Here is a 20,253-nt window from a genome sequence, read left to right on the forward strand (position 1 = left end):
CAAATTACTACTGAGGACCTTAGACACTTTACTTACAGAAAAACATGTAAATGTTTTGGCATCTACACTGAGGTGCATGATTCTGAAGCCCAACACCACCCACAATCCTGGTTGTGTTTGTTCAAATGAGCTTTATCTGATCACAGTATGCCATGTTATTTAAGTCAATCCATTTTCTTATTTTTGGTTAGACCTCAATCATTCATGAAACCACTCGATATTAAGCTGTTTAGTAGTGATTCACATATTCTGTTCTGGAAAGACAGAATTTCAGTCTACTATTACCAGCAAAGAAAACTGTCTAATATATGTCATATATGTCATATATGTCTATCTATGTATATCTATGTATATCTATGTATATCTATATTTCTACCTTGTCAAGGTAGAAAGGTCCAAAAATTCAGATGAGGATGAGGTAAAGGGCGATTAAAATTAAAATTATTTTCAAATTATCTGAAAACTTATTTGTAATATCTAGTGGAGGGGGTTATAAGCAATAACCTTCAAATGAATAAAAGGAAACAGATGAACAGAAAAGAACAGTGACATAAAAAAATACAAGCACATGCATGGATGGGTGAAATGGGCAAAGAACATTAGTCTCTGACGTTAATCATATATAATGTGACTTTGTTCTGTTATTTCAACTACTAGACAGAAATAAGAGTACATGCTGTTGTTCTGGGGTTTAATTTTGCTCTCATTTGTTACCTTAGAAAAGTCTAATTCATTTACTTAGTTTTCTGAGGATGATTTAAACCTACAGTGAAATGCTAGCAAGACATGCATTTTTACAGATGGGAATACCTAAATATTTTTTAAACACATCAAGTTGATAGTGTGCATATCTGTGGCAGCAGAGATTGCACCAAGGGATAAGAGCCAAGCTTTTGCTCTTGTATTCACTCTGAATGAGTAACAGCTGGAAAGAAAAGTAATTGCTCATGATAGAACTCAAGTGAGAACATGAATAGGTGGTGTTAGCTGTAAAATGCAGGTATAAAGCAAGATTTCTATATGTAACAAATTAGGAAAAGGGTATTTGTGAATGGACAATTACATTTAGGAGCTGTATCTATATTGCTAAGTAAAAAGAGGATCAAGGGTGAGAACATACTGCTCCACATCCCCTTACAAAGGTGCTTACAAATACCCTCTTAATAAGTGATTTATCTTAGGGAGAACTGGTTGGGGAACAGATGTAAGTTACAAAGACTGAGAAATTCAATATCTATCACTGTACCTTATTGCCCAGTTCTCTTTTATTTGACACTGTAGACATCCCAAAAAACTGCATCTGTTAACTGTATTAAATAAAAATGTTCAAGAACAGCAAGCGTCCTATTTCCTACAGCAGAATAACCATATCCAGGCTGCCTACTCAGGACAGTCTGTAGACTATGCTGAGGCTCAAATTGGGGTCAAGCATTTTTGTGAAGAGTGCTAGTTAGGTCAGTTCAACTCTGTGATGGCCAGGAAGCATGCTAAGGATGGAACAATATGTTCAGTGTGTGCTTGTGCTTGAACACATAGTCTCACTGTGTGGAATTGTACCTTCAATGAAAATTGCTAGTCATTGCTACCTAATTCAGCAATTAGATTTCTTTGAAAATTTTGTTCTCTTACTAAGTGATTTTGAATGAGACATAAATAACTACTGAGAAGAAATGTCTGGATTTTGAAGTAGTTGTATAATAATAAGCTGGGGTGATTCTTATTTCCACTATTCAGGCAGCAGCTGATTTGATCCTGCGTTAGTAAAGGTATATCAAGAAAGCACAAAAGGTAGGTTAGAGCTGTGTTGTGCAGTGCTGGCGCTTAGCCACCTTTCTAATTTTTGCAGTTCAGCTCAGTAAGCAGAATGAATGTCTATTTCTTTGTTCAGCTGAGTTAGCTTAGACTGGAGAGAAATATTGTGTTACTTCCATCAGAATTTCAGGCTACTGGTGATTTTATGGAGAAGAATGGGTTTTCAAACTTGAAACCCAGAGTTGTAGCCCTGGATCTAGGCAGAAAACAGTGGGTTTGATACAGCACTGTATGTATTGCTTGCACTTTGTGTATCATCTCAAGGATATAAAGGCTATATCTGATTAGAAATCTCATTCTCTTTTTGAAAATATCATAAAAAAAAAAAAAGGAGCTGATGTACTTCACACAAAGCTACAGCTTTTTAAGCTTTTTATTCAAAAAAATCCCCACAGGGCACTATCATGAGGGACTATGAGTTGCCATACTAGTGATCTAAATACCAGTCTCCAATATAAACTGGACTTCTAATTTGGAATGCACATTTTTGTTGAGGAAATGAAACCCTGCAGGAAATTCTGGCCTACAGGTGTATGAGTAGTTTTTCTTAAGAGATCACCAAAGGAAATGCTGTATTTCTAAGTATTTTCTGTGTAATGCTAAGCAGAGAGAAAAAAATTAGCAGTTTATTCCTCTCATTTGAAAGAGTTCAAGGTAGTAATACTTCTAGAAATAATTTTTCTGGATTTGACTTGATTAGCTAAATTGGATTCACTGCTGGGGTCCTTTGAGATTCCCTCCAGAAGTACTTACGATGTGCACATAAATGAAAGAGAGGAAATACTATGACTGAGCTTAATTCACAGTGAACTGCAATAGAGCATCAAGATATTTTTATTGAAATACAATACAATAAAATTTATAGAAAATCCATGTTTCCCATGAAGGTATATGATGTAGAATAGGTGAATAGAATACTAGATTTTATTTATCACATCAGTTTCAGTAGTATAAACATAAGTTTTATTGCCTTTCAGTGTTCATCATTCATTAGACATTGTCCTTGTTTCAGCAGGGATAGATTTAATTTTTTTCCTAGTAGCTGGGATTATGCTGTGTCTTGGATTTGGGGCGAGAATAATGCTAATAACACGGTAATGTTTTACTTGTTGTTGAGCAGTGCTTACTCTGTCAACGACTTTTCCTCTTCTCTTACTGCCCTGCCAGTGAGCAGGCGGGAGGTGTGCAAGAAGATGGGAGGGGACACAGATGGGACTGCTGACCCCAACTGACCCAAGAGATATCCCGTGTCTTACAAAATCACGCTCAGCATATAAACTGGGGAGAGTTGGCCAGGGACTGGTGGCTCACTGCTCAGGTCATCAGTCACTAGGTGGTGAGAAATTGTATTGTTCATTGCTTGTTTTGTACATTCTTTTATCATCATTACTATTATTATTTTCCATTTCTTTTATGTCCTACTACACTGTTTTTTACCTCAACCCATGAATTTTACCATTTTTCCGATTCTCTCCCTCATCCCACTGAGGGGGAGTGAGACTGTCTGGTGTTCCTGCTGAGCTAAACAACAACAGAGATTAAATCACTTGCAACTTCCTGCAAGCTAAAAAATCCAAAATAGAGTACAGTCTTGCCATTTCAGATTTACATATATGAATTAATAAATTTTTGAGAGGCAGAAGGGGCCATTTTGGTCTTTTACTTCAAGCTCATACATAGCATGTCCTTGAATCTCTGAATTAATTCATGATTTAAGACCAAAACCTGTTTGATCCAGAAAAAAAAAGAAAAATCAACAAACACCCTTACCACAACTGTTGGTAATTATTGTTTATTATTGAAAAATTATTTTAATATAGACCAACCTGAATATTTTTAAATGTATTATTCTGGTAGCATAGATTTTTTATGATTCACTTTGAATGTTTAAATAAAAAAAAAGTGATTTATTTGCTATTTTCATATACTTTGGCCTGCTGAATCTGTTGAATCTGTATTTGCCATATAGGCACTTACAAGGTTTATAAGGCTGGTTAAATAAATTCTTGAGATCAAGGGGTTTTTTTGAGGGCACTAAAGGATGAGCTCCTTGGTTAAAACAAAAGCATTTTTTTGGTTCCATTCTAATCACTGAAATAGAATTCACTTCTGTGCCATCCTTTCTGAACAAAGGCAATGAGAATGGGATTTAGGAGTAATATAACACCCCGAATCTGATTCAGTATTCCTATTTCTGTCCCCAAAGAGATCCCATTAAAATCTTTGGCTAGAACATTGCTTGTGGTAATTCATATTCTTCTGGCTACCCAGGACACCCACAATTAATTTACGGAACAGAATATTTTGTGTTTTAATATGCATGTAATACAATATTTAGACTTGCAAATTTACTTTCGTCTGTATTTTATTATAGTATGTGTTTTAAAATTCACTCAATTGCCTCACTTGCCAGATGAGATTTTCTTAGTTTGTCGCTTCTCTTTGTTGTTTAGTAGTTCTCCACTTCTTGTGGCAGTAAAAGATTTATCATTAACACTTTGTTTTTCATTTTGCTTTCCAGATTCATCGATAAAAGTCTTAAATAATCTTGAAAGTTTACCAGGCCCTATAGGACTGTACAATAATCATACATCCTTAGTGACAATCTTCCTAATTATACTTAGACTCTGAGATTTGTTGAGAAGCTTCAAGTACCCTCATAGGTGTCTCTGTAGCTGCTGCAAGCAGTACATTTTCTTACTGAAATGTTACAGAGCAGTGAGTCATATATTTACAGAACCCTGGAAGTACTTTATTACAACAGTGTAATTTCTGTAATGCAAATATTTTCATTCTAAAAGGTGAAATTTCACAAAATTTATTAATGGTACTTTTTGGTATTATAACCTTGTTCAGAATTGCTTTTGGGTAAAAGAAAGCATTCCACTAAGCCATCAATGAAAGTCCTGAGAGGTATTTGGGCAATGGAGCACTGAAGGATCTAAGAGGGAGGCCAAACTTCCCAAAGCTGTGTAGGGAAGCTGTGAAGGACCCTTCAGTTGACTTATACCCAAATCATTCCCCCATGCACATGTACCATAGTAGTGGCGCACAAACTTTCTGGGAAAATAAAATGCCACCAGCAGAGGACATGCTTTTGATACCAAAGTCTTAGTTCAATAAAATTTCATCAACATTGAGAACCAGCAAATCTGCAATGCTGGTGTATCTACTGCAGTCTCAGAACACTGGTGAACTAACCCTTGCCATATCTCATTCAAATTAACACTGTTGCCAAATATATTTGCTGCTACTTCAATTGAAATTGAAAGACAATAATGTATGATTAAAGCATGGGGTTTGGGGTTTTGGGGTTTTTGAGACAAAAATTTGATAGAGTGGAAAAACCTTTGGACAAAATAAGAAGAAAAAAGATTATTTTAGACTGTGACACAACGGGAAGAACATTCACTGTATTTTTTTGAGGGGCAGATAGTATACAGCTAGTAACCCTCCTTATTCAGCTGGAAGACCCAGTAAGAATATACAACAAAATTTTCCAGTCATAACATGTACTTATTTTCCTCTTAAATAATAGCTTTATAAAAAGTGCAGCACAAGAGAACAATTCTTTTAAACAACTTTTATCTTTGTAATGTGAATCAATTTATCTTTGAAGAACTACATGGATTTCTGTTTAATAAAGAATTTATACTAGATCCAAGCCTTGCTTAGTAGAGAACCAGCACGGAGATTTGTGAACTTATATGGAGACAGTATTTCTTCTTGTACAATTAAGGAGACTGAAGAGAATAACAAAGTCCAAAAAACGAATGAGCTTACTCATTATTTAATCTCTACTTTTTCAAGTACAGTGAAAAGTTTGGAAAAAGTTAAAGAGCACTTTTTCAATGTTGAACCTACCTTTAAAGCAATTAAGTGGGATCACCTGTGTTTTTAGGTTTCTAGGCAGAAGTCAATAATACATAATAATAAGAAGAAGAAGAGAGAGGAAAAAGAAATAACTAAGTTGTGCTGAAATTTAAAGAAGCAACAAAATATAAAACCTTATTAAGTCTATATATTTCTAAGACTGAAACAGATATAGAGGAGGATGCATGTTCTCAGACTGAAAAAATGTGTGTGTGTATATATATGTATATATATACACACACCAGATATATATATGGTATATATGGCGTATATGTATATGGTGTACTGTGGAAACTTTGGCAAAAATTTTTGTTTGAAAAACTGTCTTGCTGGAAGTTCATGCCCACATTTATACCACAGAGCTCAGGGATAAAAAGTACCTTATCATACAACTGGCGTGGGAATGTGTCACAATATGATTTGGGGTGAAAAATAAGTGTGCTGTTTAACTGAGTGTAGTTCATTAAACTGCCTGTGTTTTGTTTCAATAAATACTATTATGGAAGAAGCATGGCATGGATTACACAATGAGCAGGGAGATGAGCAGCAGTACAAATGAGCTTTTTTGCCTCTTAGCTAGGTAGTTTGTCTTTCAGGTAGCATATAAATGCCTAATAAAACTTTTGAATTAAAAGTGCAGCATAAATTGGTCCTGTTGGTTCCGCGGTGAGTGGCATTCTCCTGTTCTTACACAGTGGCAAGTGGATCTTATAGAACCATTGAGATTTAGCTGAGTGATCGTGTTGTAGTGGTGATTAAAATATTTTTTGTTGGGCACTGTATAGCACTTAACAGATTAAGCAGTCTGGGAAGTGACTCCATAATCTGAAACTAAAATCATTGTATTTGTTGAAAATATGAACCCAGTATCTTGTTAAACAACAAAGCAAACACATTTTTGAAGGTATAAAACAACTGTGTCTGTTTCTGACTAATTAGTAGCTATTTCAAGGAGAAAGAACTATCTGATTATTAAATTAAAGAATCTGAGCCAGTGAGGTTTTGGCCAGTGTAAAGAAGTCTTCCTAGATTTAAGCATGAGTATTGCACAAACCTGTACAAACTGATATTTTGGATAAGGTTATAAGAGTTATTAACATTTGTAAGCACCTGGTTTTTAGAGGCTGTGATGTTCATATTTATCTGACAGATAAACTGAAATTAATCTGAATGGGGAAGAGGGCATACTGTTTGTGTATGTATAACAGTTGTACCTCGTATATTTAAAAATTGGATGACAGCAGTTGGACATTTGATAAATGAGAGAGATTAACATTATTCAGGTGATTGCTCAGCACTGCTCAACAGAGTGGAGAAATGTATTAAACTTTGAGATCTCTACTGTTTTCTTATAAACCAGGCAGATATCATTGGCCATCTCTACAGTGATAAAAGGACACAGAGAACCAGTTTATTTACTGGAACCAAATCACTTACACTGCTTAGGCCAGTATCAGCTATCCCTCTGCTTTATTTTAGGTCATCTTTATTATTTCTCCAAGGCAATGCCTGGATGTCCTTTGGAAATAGTTCTCTCCATGTTAGTCCTGCCTCTGACTGTACTAGTTAGGTCTGCTGTTCCTTGGTCAAGCAGTTAGTATCATCCCAACATATTTTTTTTCTTCAGCTTCTACCAGATTTCCATATGACACACCCAGAGCAGACAAGGATGTTTTGGGTCCACCAATATAGAGTTGCAACACAGCTCACATACTATTTCAGATATTTCAAACCGAAAAATTCACATAAAATAATAAATGTATCTTAAGTCTCAGTAGACACCACATGGGTCTTTAAAAGATCCAGGTTCTGCTGTTAAGTAGCACAGATTCTGTCTGCTCTAAGTGGGCCTATAAGAAAGGGGGTAACAAACATTTTAGTGGGGTCTGTTGCGGTAGAAATAAAGGCAATGATTTTAAATGGAAGGAGGTTTGATTTAGACCATGTATAAGGAGGAAGCTTTTTGTATTGAGGGTGGTGAGACACTGGAACAGGTTTTCCAGTGAGGTGGTAGATGACCCAGCCCTGGAAATATTCACGATCAGGTTGGATGGGGCTCTGAGCAACTTGGTCTAATTGAAGATGTCCCTTCTCATTGCAGAGGAATTTGGACTAGATGGCCTTTAAAGGTTGCTTCAAACCCAAACTATTCTATGATTCTATGTACTTATGCATTACGCTTGGCCTCTGGGCCAGAAATTGGTACCAGATCTTCTTTTATAGTGATAAAGAAACAGTTTTGTGGGGTTTTAATTGAAAATTAAGTATACATCTCGAAATACCATTATTTTAAATCTATCTGTAAGCCAGGGTAGAAAAAAAAAAATAAAAAAAAATCAGAATTCTCGTTATGTTGATCCTGAAATTTCCTTTTCAAATCAGGTAATTACTAGGGACATACATGAAATTCTGGGTAGTCACTGAAGCTCTCTATATGTACTGTTAACTTGCATACTATATCTTCTCTTCAGCTGTTACAGGGCAAATCATTTCCAAAATATGACAAATGGGATCTCCAACAAACAGGCAGTGGTGGAGGTGTAGATGAACAAATCAGTGGTGATTGTGACGATGAAGATGGTTGTGGAGGATCTGGAAGTGGAGAATTCAAAAGAGTCCTGAAAATTACAGACTGTAAGTCCATGATTGTTTCCTTCATGCATTTAAACAATGAGTTGGCATATTTTACACTAATATATACCACTGAATGATCTTGGAAAAGGTGTGAAAAGTTGTCTGTGTAATGTTTCCAAGATTTACAGGAATAGGCCTGCAACTGAGCATGGTATCAATATGAGTATCAGTTTCATCATAACACATTTTAAAATATACTTGGCATAATATAGACTTAAACCAGTATTTTAGTAAAGTAATAGGTGTAAAGTGACATGTCCCTGTGAGTTATTGCATTAACATAAGAGATTTGGCAGCTAAAAAGAGAAACTGTACTAATTTTTAATGGAACTATGACAGAACATGAGGTTTAGTGCTGGTAGCTGCATTTCATAGAGAACTATTGGAAACAATGTACTAAAACACTCAAGAATAATGCCACTACTGGTTCTTATACATCTTTCTATTTTTCTTACTGTTTTGTTTTTATGTAGTTTGGGGTTTTGTTTGGTTGCATTTTAGTTTTGTTTGATTTATTCTCTGAAACACATCTGTAACTATTTTCATTTAAAAAACCTGTGCTTGTGCACTTGAATGGCATAGAACTCCAACCATGAGCAAGGTAAGCTAATTACTTCTCTGAATCAGGACATCTGTCTGCATATCTTATTTCCCTTCCCAGTGTAGAAATATAGGCAGAGATGGTGGCAATAGATGAATTCTTTCATCTAAACTGCATTTTTGCATTTCACATTATGTATATTCACTGAATTTGAGGGTGATGCATGTTTTCAGGCTTAGATGCGAACCCCAGGTCCTTTTTGACTTGACAGTAAAGAGGCAATTTAAAAATGTGTCTGTGGAGAAGCTGTAGTTGCCCATTTCCTTTTGAACTGGTGGAAAAATGAGACTGAGGGCATGCCTTAACAAGTCAGTTTGGAATCAGCCTAGGATCCTCTTGCATTGACACTTAGTCCATACATTTTCAAGTTCTACAAGAAGTCTAGATGGGATTTTGAGCAATATCCAAAAAAGTTTGGACACTTACTTCCTGAGAGTGCCCTTGGAGGTATAACTTTGGAAAAAGAAGTTAGGAGTTCAAACATTTAAAACCAGATGTTCTTTGGAATACTATATATATTATATCTATTTGATAATGACACTCTGTGGTATTGAAGGACTGTAAAATAGTCTTAGAATGTGACTAGAGCTATTAAGGATGTATTAAATGATGAAAGAATTTCAAGAACAGTATATTTTATTTCACTATCTTCTGCTGCATTAGAATTTTCTTCATATTGGTATATTTAGTGTAATCTTTTCAAAATGTCAAAATTATAATCAGCATTTATATTCTCTTTATACTACATCTTCTAAATTGCTAGAATTGTAAGCTATGTGTTAGAGATAGTGAAATTTGCATGTAATTCTGTTTCATTTGAACTTTTTCTAAGATATTATAGAACAAAAATATGAATCCATACTGTTCTATATTTTGACTTCTGCATAAATCTTGAACATTTATGCTGGCATGCATTTCTTATTTGGAATTCACCTTAAAAGTTGTCTTTAACATATACCAGAAAGAGTCCTACTTTGTTCTGGGGCCTCAGATATGGACTATCCAACAGAACTGTTAAAATACTCAATTTTGTAGATTTTTTGTTACAATATAGGTCAAGAACATATTTTTTTTTCAGAAATTACTTGTATCTTTAAGTATATGTTTAAGTGCATGTTTAAGATAAATGAAACAGGTTCTTGAAAAATTTTTCTATTGCATCACAGTGATATATGAGTAGGACTGGGGGAATTTAAAGTGAAAACCAATATATTTTAGTAAGAAAAAAAATGATCGTCTCAAGATTTAAGATTTTATGTGAGAACTAGAACTGAAAAAAATATAAACATAATAAGAATTTAGGCTGATTTTTAATAGATATATTTTACATATATTTATGCAACATATATAATTTTGTGTAATTATCTTTGGGTGACTGGTATTAATTAAAAGCTAAGTCAGATTTTAAACTCCTCATTTTTAAACTGAAATATTACATTCACGGTGAAGATGTTGCTTACAGCTCCTTGAAAATATGTCTGACTGTCAGCTAAGCCTACAAGTTGACCACAGTTTATTTGATCCTCAGCATTAGCTTCTCTATGGGTCATACAGTTGGTATTATTTTCCTTTATCAAGAAAACTTTCTGGATTCTTTTACTTCTGGACAACTTTTCTTTCTCTCATAACCAACCAGGAAAGAAAGGGGGATTGCTGCATAGTTTTTTCTATAGTAGAGTCTAGTCACAGCCTATTCATAGCCCAGGCTCATTTTTTGGTAACTTCTGCAGACATTTTCAACAAGGAGATGATCCTGTGTGCAGCAACTTAACGATCCTCATAAGATATTAAAGTATGATATGGAACCAGCCCTTTTTTGTATGTTGCTGTGTATAAAAATAAAGCGTAAAGACACATCCGCCTTCTTTTTTCATGCCATATCCTTGCCTTTTGAACATGTGTCTGATACTCAGAGCCAGAAGGAACAGGGAGGAAGGGAGGTGATGTACTTCTTCCAAAACAAACTTGTACCTATTTTATGTGTACACATAGCTTGTGAAGTGAAAGATTACTTGTTTCCACACACAGTGCTAGAGATAGAATTTATTTCATTTAGTGCTGAAGACAAATGTGTGTTGACAGCCTTTAGGCTTTAGAAAGCCAATTATGACTTTTGGTATTTGTAACTCAGAAGTGATAGCTTTGCATTACAAAAGTGTTTAAAATAAGTTGTGTTTTGAAAAAATCTAGTTTTACTATCAAAGAGTCAATTATTACATTATATTCAATGTTTCCAATCACTACAGTTGTGCTGACTGGTTTGCTCTAAGTACTTTTAAAATATGGTAAATCAGTGCAGTTATTTGAAGAAATTGTACTAGAAAGGATAGTGAACTTTAAATATATAAAATAAACAGTAGTATAAAGTCTTGGCACTTCATTTGCTGGTTTTATTCTCCTCTAACCCAGGAGCTCCCACAGGACTATTTCACGCGTCACAATGAATTACCTCTTCAAAACCCTCTGCAGAATGCAGCAGTAATAACAACAAATACTTATCACCTACATATTGATTTGAATCTGTTTCCAAATAGCTCTGTGAGGAAGGACTAATCCCAATATCATTCCACTGAGGTTCTCAATACCATCTATCAAAATTCTCATAGTACTTTTAGCAAGACCACTGATTCTCTGAAAAGTGCTCTATCACTAGTTTGTCTTTCCTTGCTCATTTTAACATGCAACACACATGTTTCTTTACTGCAGCCAGAGATCTAGTTCAGGGCTCAAATATGCAGACATGTCTTTGTGCTTAAGATATATATGGGCAGACCTTGTCTCTAACTTTTTAAAATTTTTATCTCACCTAATATTCTTCCTCTTTGAAGAAAGAAGTCTCTGAAATATTTTATTTCTCAGGCTTCTTAATCTGTAGATTATTATTTTCTTTTTCAAATTATGCTATAGGGGTAAAATAGCTTGGAAAATGCTTTATGTTGTGATCTCTATATAAATAAACCAGTCTATGTCTTGTGTGACATTATAATGCGTTCTCAAGTCTCAAACATAATTTCTCCTCTTTCTGCTCCTTCACCCACTTCAGTATAGTTGCCTTTCTCATTGTTAAATCTGATTCTGGTGGCATATTCTGGGACCAAAACTACTTAAAGCTGGCAATAAAATCTCCATTATGATGTTTGCCATCTGTTAAATTCTTTTAAACTCTCATCTGCATTCTGTTACCTCAGTAAAGTAAGACATCCCTTATGTCTGAGTAGGATTTCAGGTTTTATTTACACACAAGAGTATTCTTCCTAATTCGGAATGTTAATGTGAGGTGTTATTCAGGTGTCTTTGGAAGGGCTACGTGACTTCACTGGTCATAGTTCACTCAGTTCAGAACATCTCAATTCTATTAAAAGTGAATAAGAAAAATAAAAGTTCTTGCTGTGAATGTCACCCTTGGTCTAAATATTACACTCACTTTTAACAACAACATTCTCATAGGCTATTGCTAATTGGAAGACTAGAAGAATCTCACCCTTCCTTTTCAGCTAAAGACTGTCATAATCTGAGCTCTTTTCTCTCTTATCCTTGTCTTTTGTGGGGCTGAAAATCTTTTGAAGAAAAAGATTTATTGCAATTAGTTCATTCCCGTAAAAAATTTGCATTTCCAGAATTAGTATTTTCTTCCAGCAAGAAGATACATATTGTCAACACATATGAAGTTCAAAGATTTTTCTGTGTGCATGATCAAGTGTTGGCACGAAAATACATAATGATACAAATTACTGAAGCATAAAGAAAGCGAAAGGATGAACAAGTTCCAGCAATTTCCACCAAAAAAAATCCCAAAACCACTTTTGGATTCCTAAGCACAGACCTTCACCAGCCAATGAAGTTTGTACAGGTAAAGTTGCAGGATGTATAACAATATGAAGCACAGTGGTGGCTTGACCCTGGCTAGATGTCAGGTGCCAACAAACTGCACGGCACTGTGGGGGCTGCTATGGGAAAATGAACTCCAGCTCAGCCAGAACCAATACAAGCAGTGAAAGAAAAAACAAAATAATTACATTTAAAATGCCTTGTAAAAACTAAGAAAAGTTACAAGACATCTTTCTTATGCAGTATTTTGCAAAAAGGTGTGACCTGCATAACGATATTATGCATTGGAAAAAAATAAAAGATGATATTTCAATTTTTTGTTTCTTTTCTATTTAAAGAGTATCAGCTCTCTCTGTTAACAAAATGTTTTCTCATAAGTCAACATTTTTACTTCTTGAGTGATGAATTTAACCTGAGTAATGGATTGAAACTATACTGTCAGGTTGGATTGTTAATTGAAAAACAAATAAGGGAAATGGTTATGTAAAATTTGCTGAGAGAGTTTACACAGAGACAGAAATAAAGTCAGATAATATAAAACTTCATATTTTGCAATAGTGTATTTTTTGCCTTGTATTAACATGTTACATCCACATGAAGATTTTTATGACAGAGGCTACCAAAACACAAACAAAGAAGCACAATTGCTCTTCAAAGGTTTTAAGTTATCCTATAGCGTTTAATGAGCACACTCACTGGTCTAAAACAGCACATCAGAGCAGTGCAATTATTACAAATGACCTCCATTAATTACATGGGGTTATATTTTGCTGGAAATTACCTTATAATAATACTACTAATTCTGAAGTTACCGGAAATCTGGAGCCTTTTACTGCATGTATTATTTCATTGAACAAGTGTATAAATATTTGCACTCACAGTTACCAATAAAGAAACAAACTTCCGGCAAAGTACTAACGTTTATTGCTTTCTCATCCATTCTTTTATATTTCCTGAGGAGAATGAATAAGATAAAAGGTGTTATAGCTATTTATCAGGATAAAGAATGTCCTGAATGTTTTTTTATTTCCACAGCAGTAGAATGAAGACAAGCCATGCCACTCTTACAAAAGTGCTATTGTACAGGATCTGCCTGGTTAACAAATTCTGATTTATTACTTCCTAGTTTTTAAAAACTTCCAAAAAACCCCTCCTGCCTACTGCTTTATGCCTTCCAAACTTGAGCACAGAGGATATACTCCAGCATGTCCTTCTCTGCTCCAGATTCTGCTGTGAAGACCACAGGTCTTCGAGAGCTCCTTTTTGGAATAAACAGAGAAATACAGAATATGGCATTGTGTCTTCAAGGTATCATGCAGGTTGTGTATCATCTGAACTGATATGCTGTACATCAGAATAAAGTTGGTATCTTGGTGGAGATAAACACTTTATGTGGTAATGGATTATTAAAAGAGTAATTTATCGGCCTGGAGAATACTAAGGCTCCAAATAACACCTCTCCATGGATTTAGGCATTTCCTTCTAACTTTTCACCAGCATGGACATCCTTCAGGCTATTTCCTTGGATAGAAAGAGGGGAAAAAAACCCGAATTCTTGTGATTGGTCTTCCAGATATGAAAATGCTTTTAAGCTGTTTCAATCAACAGGCTACATACTGAATGAAGAACTAATACAGCATTTCCTTATTTCACCTAATTTTATGCCAAAAAGCACAGAAGCAATTACAGAGTTACAGAAAGCCAAGTACAGAGACAGTCCTTGCTCAAATTGAGCTGACAGTGAATAATATGTCAAGTTTCCTACTGTGGACTCTTAAGATTTAATTCTGAATGGTACTCTTAAGGAAGGTGGAGAGTAAAAACACCTTCTACATGGAAGTTTTTGCCCTACATAAGGCAGGGCTGTAATTCCTCTTTCAAAATGGGATGGATTTTTTTGTGATTCCCTCATTTCCCACTCCTCCTCTACAAGGATCTTTCAGATATGTCTCAAAGACAAACCACCAGCTATAAACAGAATTTTGAGATGGGGAATACAAACTGTTTCTTGATAAATTTGTAAGGTTAAAAAAAGCCGGCATTCAATTCTATGAAATGCATCGAGCACCATCACTAAATGCCAGTTCTTCTAGCTAAGCAAGAAATGGTTAATCATATCCATTCCACAAACACAGTATAAAATGTGAGTATAAATGCAAATGGTTTATGTGATACCACAGAAGTTGTGTTATTTACCAATCCAATCCCACAAATGAGCCAGTAGAAAATTGATTAAGACTAATCCTTCAAAAAACACCATACAATCCCAAGTACATTGTTTCCTACCTTTACCTATCATAGGTCTGTCTCTCTCTGGTGCAAAGACTGTTTAGTTATTTGGATAGAGTAGGAAAAACTAGAAGATAACAATCAGGCTAAGTCTCTACAGCTGTGTTTAAAGCCATTCAGCTAGCATATAGACTAAAACCAGAATAATCACTTCACTTGTGTCTGACCTGAATTTACCTCTTTTAGCCTTTTTTTACCAAAGAAACTTTTAAAGGTTTATGATTCATCCCATTAACAGACAAGAACTTGGAAAATTTCATCAAGGGAACAACTCTTAAAAAAGATAACTGTGCCTTCATGTATTTTCTTTTATACAAGACAATAAAACCTCTACTCTATATTAGGTTATATTTATTTTTTCATGTGCATCTGATATATGCAAAACCAAGTAAAAATACACTTCTAGTCAATGCAAAGTATGGTTAATTGGAAAATAATAAGGGTAATAGGTTTGAAATTAGTTCTGATTGAATTCTTTCTGAGTAGGCATCATTTCACTGACTTCAGATGAGATTGTCTTTTTCAGAGAGACCATATAATAAGTTTCGTTGAAGTTAAAAAATTCTAATTGTATTTTTAAAGGCATTACCTTATAATAATATCACCAGTTCTGAAGTTACCAGAAATTTGGAGCCTTTTATTTTATATTTCATTGAATCAATGTCACTATTAAATTTTAATAATTTCTGATTATTCATTGATTATAATTCAATAAATAAATATTTGTTATTCTTTAATATGTTCTTTGAAATGCGTTTCTTAATAATGTGTTAAGGATGTGAGGAGAACAGACCTTCTGAATAGTCACTTTCATCTCCAGTTGCCCTTAGGAGTGGTTTTATTATGCCAAGGAGATCTTTCTATAGGAAATTCTTCATAATTTTGAGGTTTTCTTTTTAAATCTGTCCATGTTTTAAGTTTTTTTTGGCAGTGGGAGGGGAAGAGCAGCATCTCAGTCTTGATGTTCCATTTCCCATACTGTCTGTGATAGCTTTTATTATCCACTTTAGATGATTCTTTTGCTCTTCCAGTTTACTTGTACTCTACTGACAAAAAGCCTCAAAATGAGTTGCCTTTTTTTTTTTTTTTTTTGGTAGAAATTAACTAGTTTTATTTCTTTGAGTGAGAGAAAATATAAAACTAACCTCTATGTAGTTTGAAACTATTATCATATTCTAGTAACAATTCCTTAAAATGATCAGATTAGCTACTTCAAGTTTCCAGTAAAAGCTCTACCTGTTACCATCCAAACTCTAAACATGAATGTTGGAGGACAGCTATAGCCTACTGTGTATTTCTTTTTTCTCCTTAGAATGCAATCCTACTTTAATAATGATAGACACAGAGACAGAATTTTTCTTCAGGAGCTAAAAAATTTAGACTTCTTTAACAGTTACGGTAAAGAAATAGACATGTATCACTGAAAATGAGTAAACACATGAGGGCACAGTTTATTAGGCCTACATTAAGCATGTCTGTTAAGATGAGAAGAATTTTGCCCTACAATCCTTACTTCTTTCAACTGATTGTAAAGGGACAAGCTTCAGTAGCTCAAGTACAGATATCTAAGTTATCCCTAAGTTAGGTCCTTTTGCTTTCACTCTGGTTCTGATTTAATTTTGATTTTATTTTTAGATAAGGGTTAAATATCTTCCAATGTATATCACAGTCTTATTGTCAGTGTCACTCTTGACTTCTTACAATAAAAAATAGATGGGTACTTGCAAATACAGCTAATAAGACCTGTAAAACAGAATTCATGCTGTCTGAAAGGTGTGGTTTTCTGGGAGAAGAAATCGTTCCTGTTTTCCATCATCTGTGATGGAGAAAATGGTTACTGGTGCAAAAAGAATTGGGAATGTCTGTGAATCCCATGGTGTGTTTCGTTATACAAATGGTATCTCTTTGATGTGTTTCTCCTTTTGGATTTTAACCACAAAAATAAATGTCAAACTACAACAAACCAAAACTTTCATAGCCATTACATAAAAAAAGACTTATTTCACTGAATCAAAAAGGAACTGTAAAACACTTTTTAAATCTACTTATGAAAGAATCGGTCCTTTTTCAAAGTTTTGAATCATATCAGACTGTTATCTTTCTATTTCTTAAACAGAGAGTAACCATGATAAATGTCACACTTTGATTGACTCAAAGGTGGTTTATAGTCAAAGGTAGCTCTTCAGCCTGTCATGCATCTCCAATCTTTATTATATTCTTTTAAAAAATCAAAGTGTGTGTGATCTCCTGAGAGTTCCCTTTGCAACATGTGCAGAGACTTAAATTAGATTAGTTTCATATTTGCGTCTTCCACTATTAATGATTACAACTCCAATGCCTTGACTAATCTGTTTCTCAGTAATTCATGCTCAAACTATTTGCTAACTTTTAGATAAAAGAGAATCACTTAATTCCTGTTTGTTACAGAAACTTAGCACTCTTTTTTTCCCCAAAAAACAATATATTGAGTGACATACAACCCTAAGAAAGATCTAGTTCTTAAAATATGCAAAACTTGTGTGAATTTATATATATGCACACTTATATAAATCATCAGAAGTTCTGTAAAAAAGAGTGAAACTATTCTAAAATACTCAGTTATGACCTGTATTCTGTAAAATAATGTATCTGGAAGGCAGCAAGTGGACTTTCCTTTTCTTTTGTTCTTTTGAAGGGAAGCAGTTAGGCACCGGTATAATTCCAATCTGATTTAGGAATGTGATGACTCGTTAGTAGAAGTAGTCTGATAATAGGCACAAGTACTGATTTTAAGTTTCTGGAATGAAATGTATGAAAAATTTTTTTGCTAGGCAAAAACTAGAGCATACACCTAATTGGAGGGGTGGGACTGTTGCTTAGACACACTATCATTTTAGCAGATCATTTTAGGAGTCTGTTTCTGTATGTGCTCACTGGTTTATTTTGACTGTATGAACTCTGTTTCCAGTGACTGTAGCAGAAGCTAGCTCAGATTTTACACTCTAGATACCTATATTTAGATAAATTAATCTGGACATACATTCCAGTTGTTGAGTTTTCAAATGTTGGCTAACTAGAACAATTTTTTCCAGATATTGGGCAGTAGCAGTGAGGTTAGATATGTTTAACATGAGTTATTTCCTTACTTAGAGCCCCATTAAGCAGACACTTCTCAAGGCCAGTAGATGTGCTTAAGGAAGGGTAAATCTCCCACTTCATTGTGATATACCCAGTTGCAGAAAGAGAGGGTTATGCCACAGCTTAATAGGCACAGACTTCATCAAAGCATCCTTTGTGTAACCATGTAGTCACTAGCATTTTTTATGTCGAGTCCATTACGTTTCTGAAACATGGATCTTTTCTCTCATTTGGATTCCTTTCTCAAGTTCCTACTGCCTGCAGTCATCCCCAGGCAACTGCTTTTACAGCACAAGCTGAAGTCAAGGGCCTCCTGAATAGCTGCTACATTCCTCATACAGGCATATGATTCGGGCTTGTTACAAACATGGAGAGATCATATGGAAAGATAGGTCAGATTTCTAGAAAGGGCATGAAACCCTTGTTTTTTTATTATCACACAGCACCTGCAGGATGGCCGGGGGATCAGACCCAGCCAGCACCAAACTGATGTCCTTTTATGACCAGGTGACCCACCTGGTAGATGCAGGAAGGGCTGTCGATGTTGTCTATTTGGACTTCAGCAAGGCCTTTGACACTGTTTCTCACAGTAAACGGGAAAAGCTGGCAGCACATGGCTTGCATAGGAGCATTCTTCACTGGGTTAAGAACTGGCTGGATGGCCAGGCCCAGAGAGTGGTGGTGAATGGAGCTGCATCCAGTTGGCAGACAGCCACCAGTGGTGTCCCACAGGGGTGTGTCCTGGGGCCAGTTCTGTTCAATATTTTTATTGATGACATGGATGAGGGAATTGAGTCCTTCATTAGTAAATTTTCAGATGACACTAAGCTGGGAGCATGTGTTGATCTGTTGGAAGGTAGGAGGGCTCTGCAAAGAGACCTGGAACAGTTGGATAGATGGGCAGAGTACGATAAGGTGAAGTTTAACAAGTCCAGGTGCCAGGTACTGCATTTTGGCCACAATAATCCCCTGCAGCATTATAGGCTGGGGATGGTGTGGCTGGACAGTGCCCAGGCAGAAAGAGACCTGGGGGTACCAGTCGATAGCTGGCTGAACATGAGCCAGCAGTGTGCCCTGGTGGCCAAGAAGGCCAATGGCATCCTGGCCTGTATCAGGAATAGTGTGGCCAGCAGGAGCAGGGAGGTCATTCTTCCCCTGTACTCAGCACTGGTGAGGCCACACCTCGAGTGCTGTGTCCAGCTCTGGGCCCCTCAGTTCAGGAAGGACGTTGAGGCGCTTGAGCACGTTCAGAGAAGGGCAAAGAGGCTGGTGAAGGGCTTGGAACACAAGCACTATGAGGAACAACTGAGGGAGCTGGGGGTGTTTAGCCTGGACAAAAGGAGACTCAGAGGTGACCTTATCGCTCTCTACAGCTTCCTGAAGGGTGGTTGTAGTCAGTTGGGGTTTGGTCTCTTTTTCCAGGCAACAACTGACAGAACAAGAGGACACGGTCTCAAGCTGCTCCAAGGGAAATTCAGGTTGGATTTCAGGAAGAGGTTTTTTACTGAAAGAGTGATAAAGTTTTGGAATTGTCTGCCTGGGGAGATGGTGGAGTCATTGTCCCTGGATGTGCTTAAAAAAAGATTGGATGTAGCACTCAGTGCCATGGTTTAGTTGAGGTGGTGTTAGGGCATGGGTTGGACTCGGTGATCTTGAAGGTCTCTTCCAACATAGTGATTCTATGATTCTGTGATTCTGTGATCACTAATGCCCTAAGCACTACGGACATGATTCAATCAATGTAATTTTAATTCAGGGCCAAAATGTCCCTGAGACCTAGCCTGGAGAAGCAAAAATATAGCCTTGAGAACAGGGATAGGATGAAATAAAATGTCTAAGAATAAGAAACTACTGAAGAGAGGATTTTTTTGAGGAAAATGTTTGATTGAGATGTGTGAATGAGAACAAGTCTGAATAGAGAAGGATGTAAGAGAGAAATGCAGAAATGTGCTTGTATACTATCTTTACTGTGTCTCTTCCACCATTTTCAGTTTTTTTCCCAATGTTCATAGTCTTAAATAGAAATGCTCATACATGTAAGTCTCCATCTCCAGGGCCAAAGAGTAGATCCTGTGACCAGCTTTGGGATGTGAGAAACA

General features: G+C 35.7%; 1 protein-coding gene across 5 annotated transcripts in view; it reads left to right on the plus strand.

Moving 5' to 3' along the window:
• GPC5 (glypican 5) overlaps positions 1–20,253 on the plus strand; it is a 626,060-nt gene that overhangs the window by 321,363 nt on the left and 284,444 nt on the right. For all 5 annotated transcript variants that reach the window (XM_032100028.1, XM_032100031.1, XM_032100033.1 and 2 more), the window contains one exon: positions 8,157–8,319. In XM_032100028.1, coding sequence (XP_031955919.1) covers positions 8,157–8,319 — 163 coding nt within the window. The remainder of the gene's footprint in view (positions 1–8,156; positions 8,320–20,253) is intronic.

The sequence above is a fragment of the Corvus moneduloides genome, chromosome 2, assembly GCF_009650955.1.
Source record: "Corvus moneduloides isolate bCorMon1 chromosome 2, bCorMon1.pri, whole genome shotgun sequence".
In the NCBI taxonomy this organism is placed as follows: domain Eukaryota; kingdom Metazoa; phylum Chordata; class Aves; order Passeriformes; family Corvidae; genus Corvus; species Corvus moneduloides.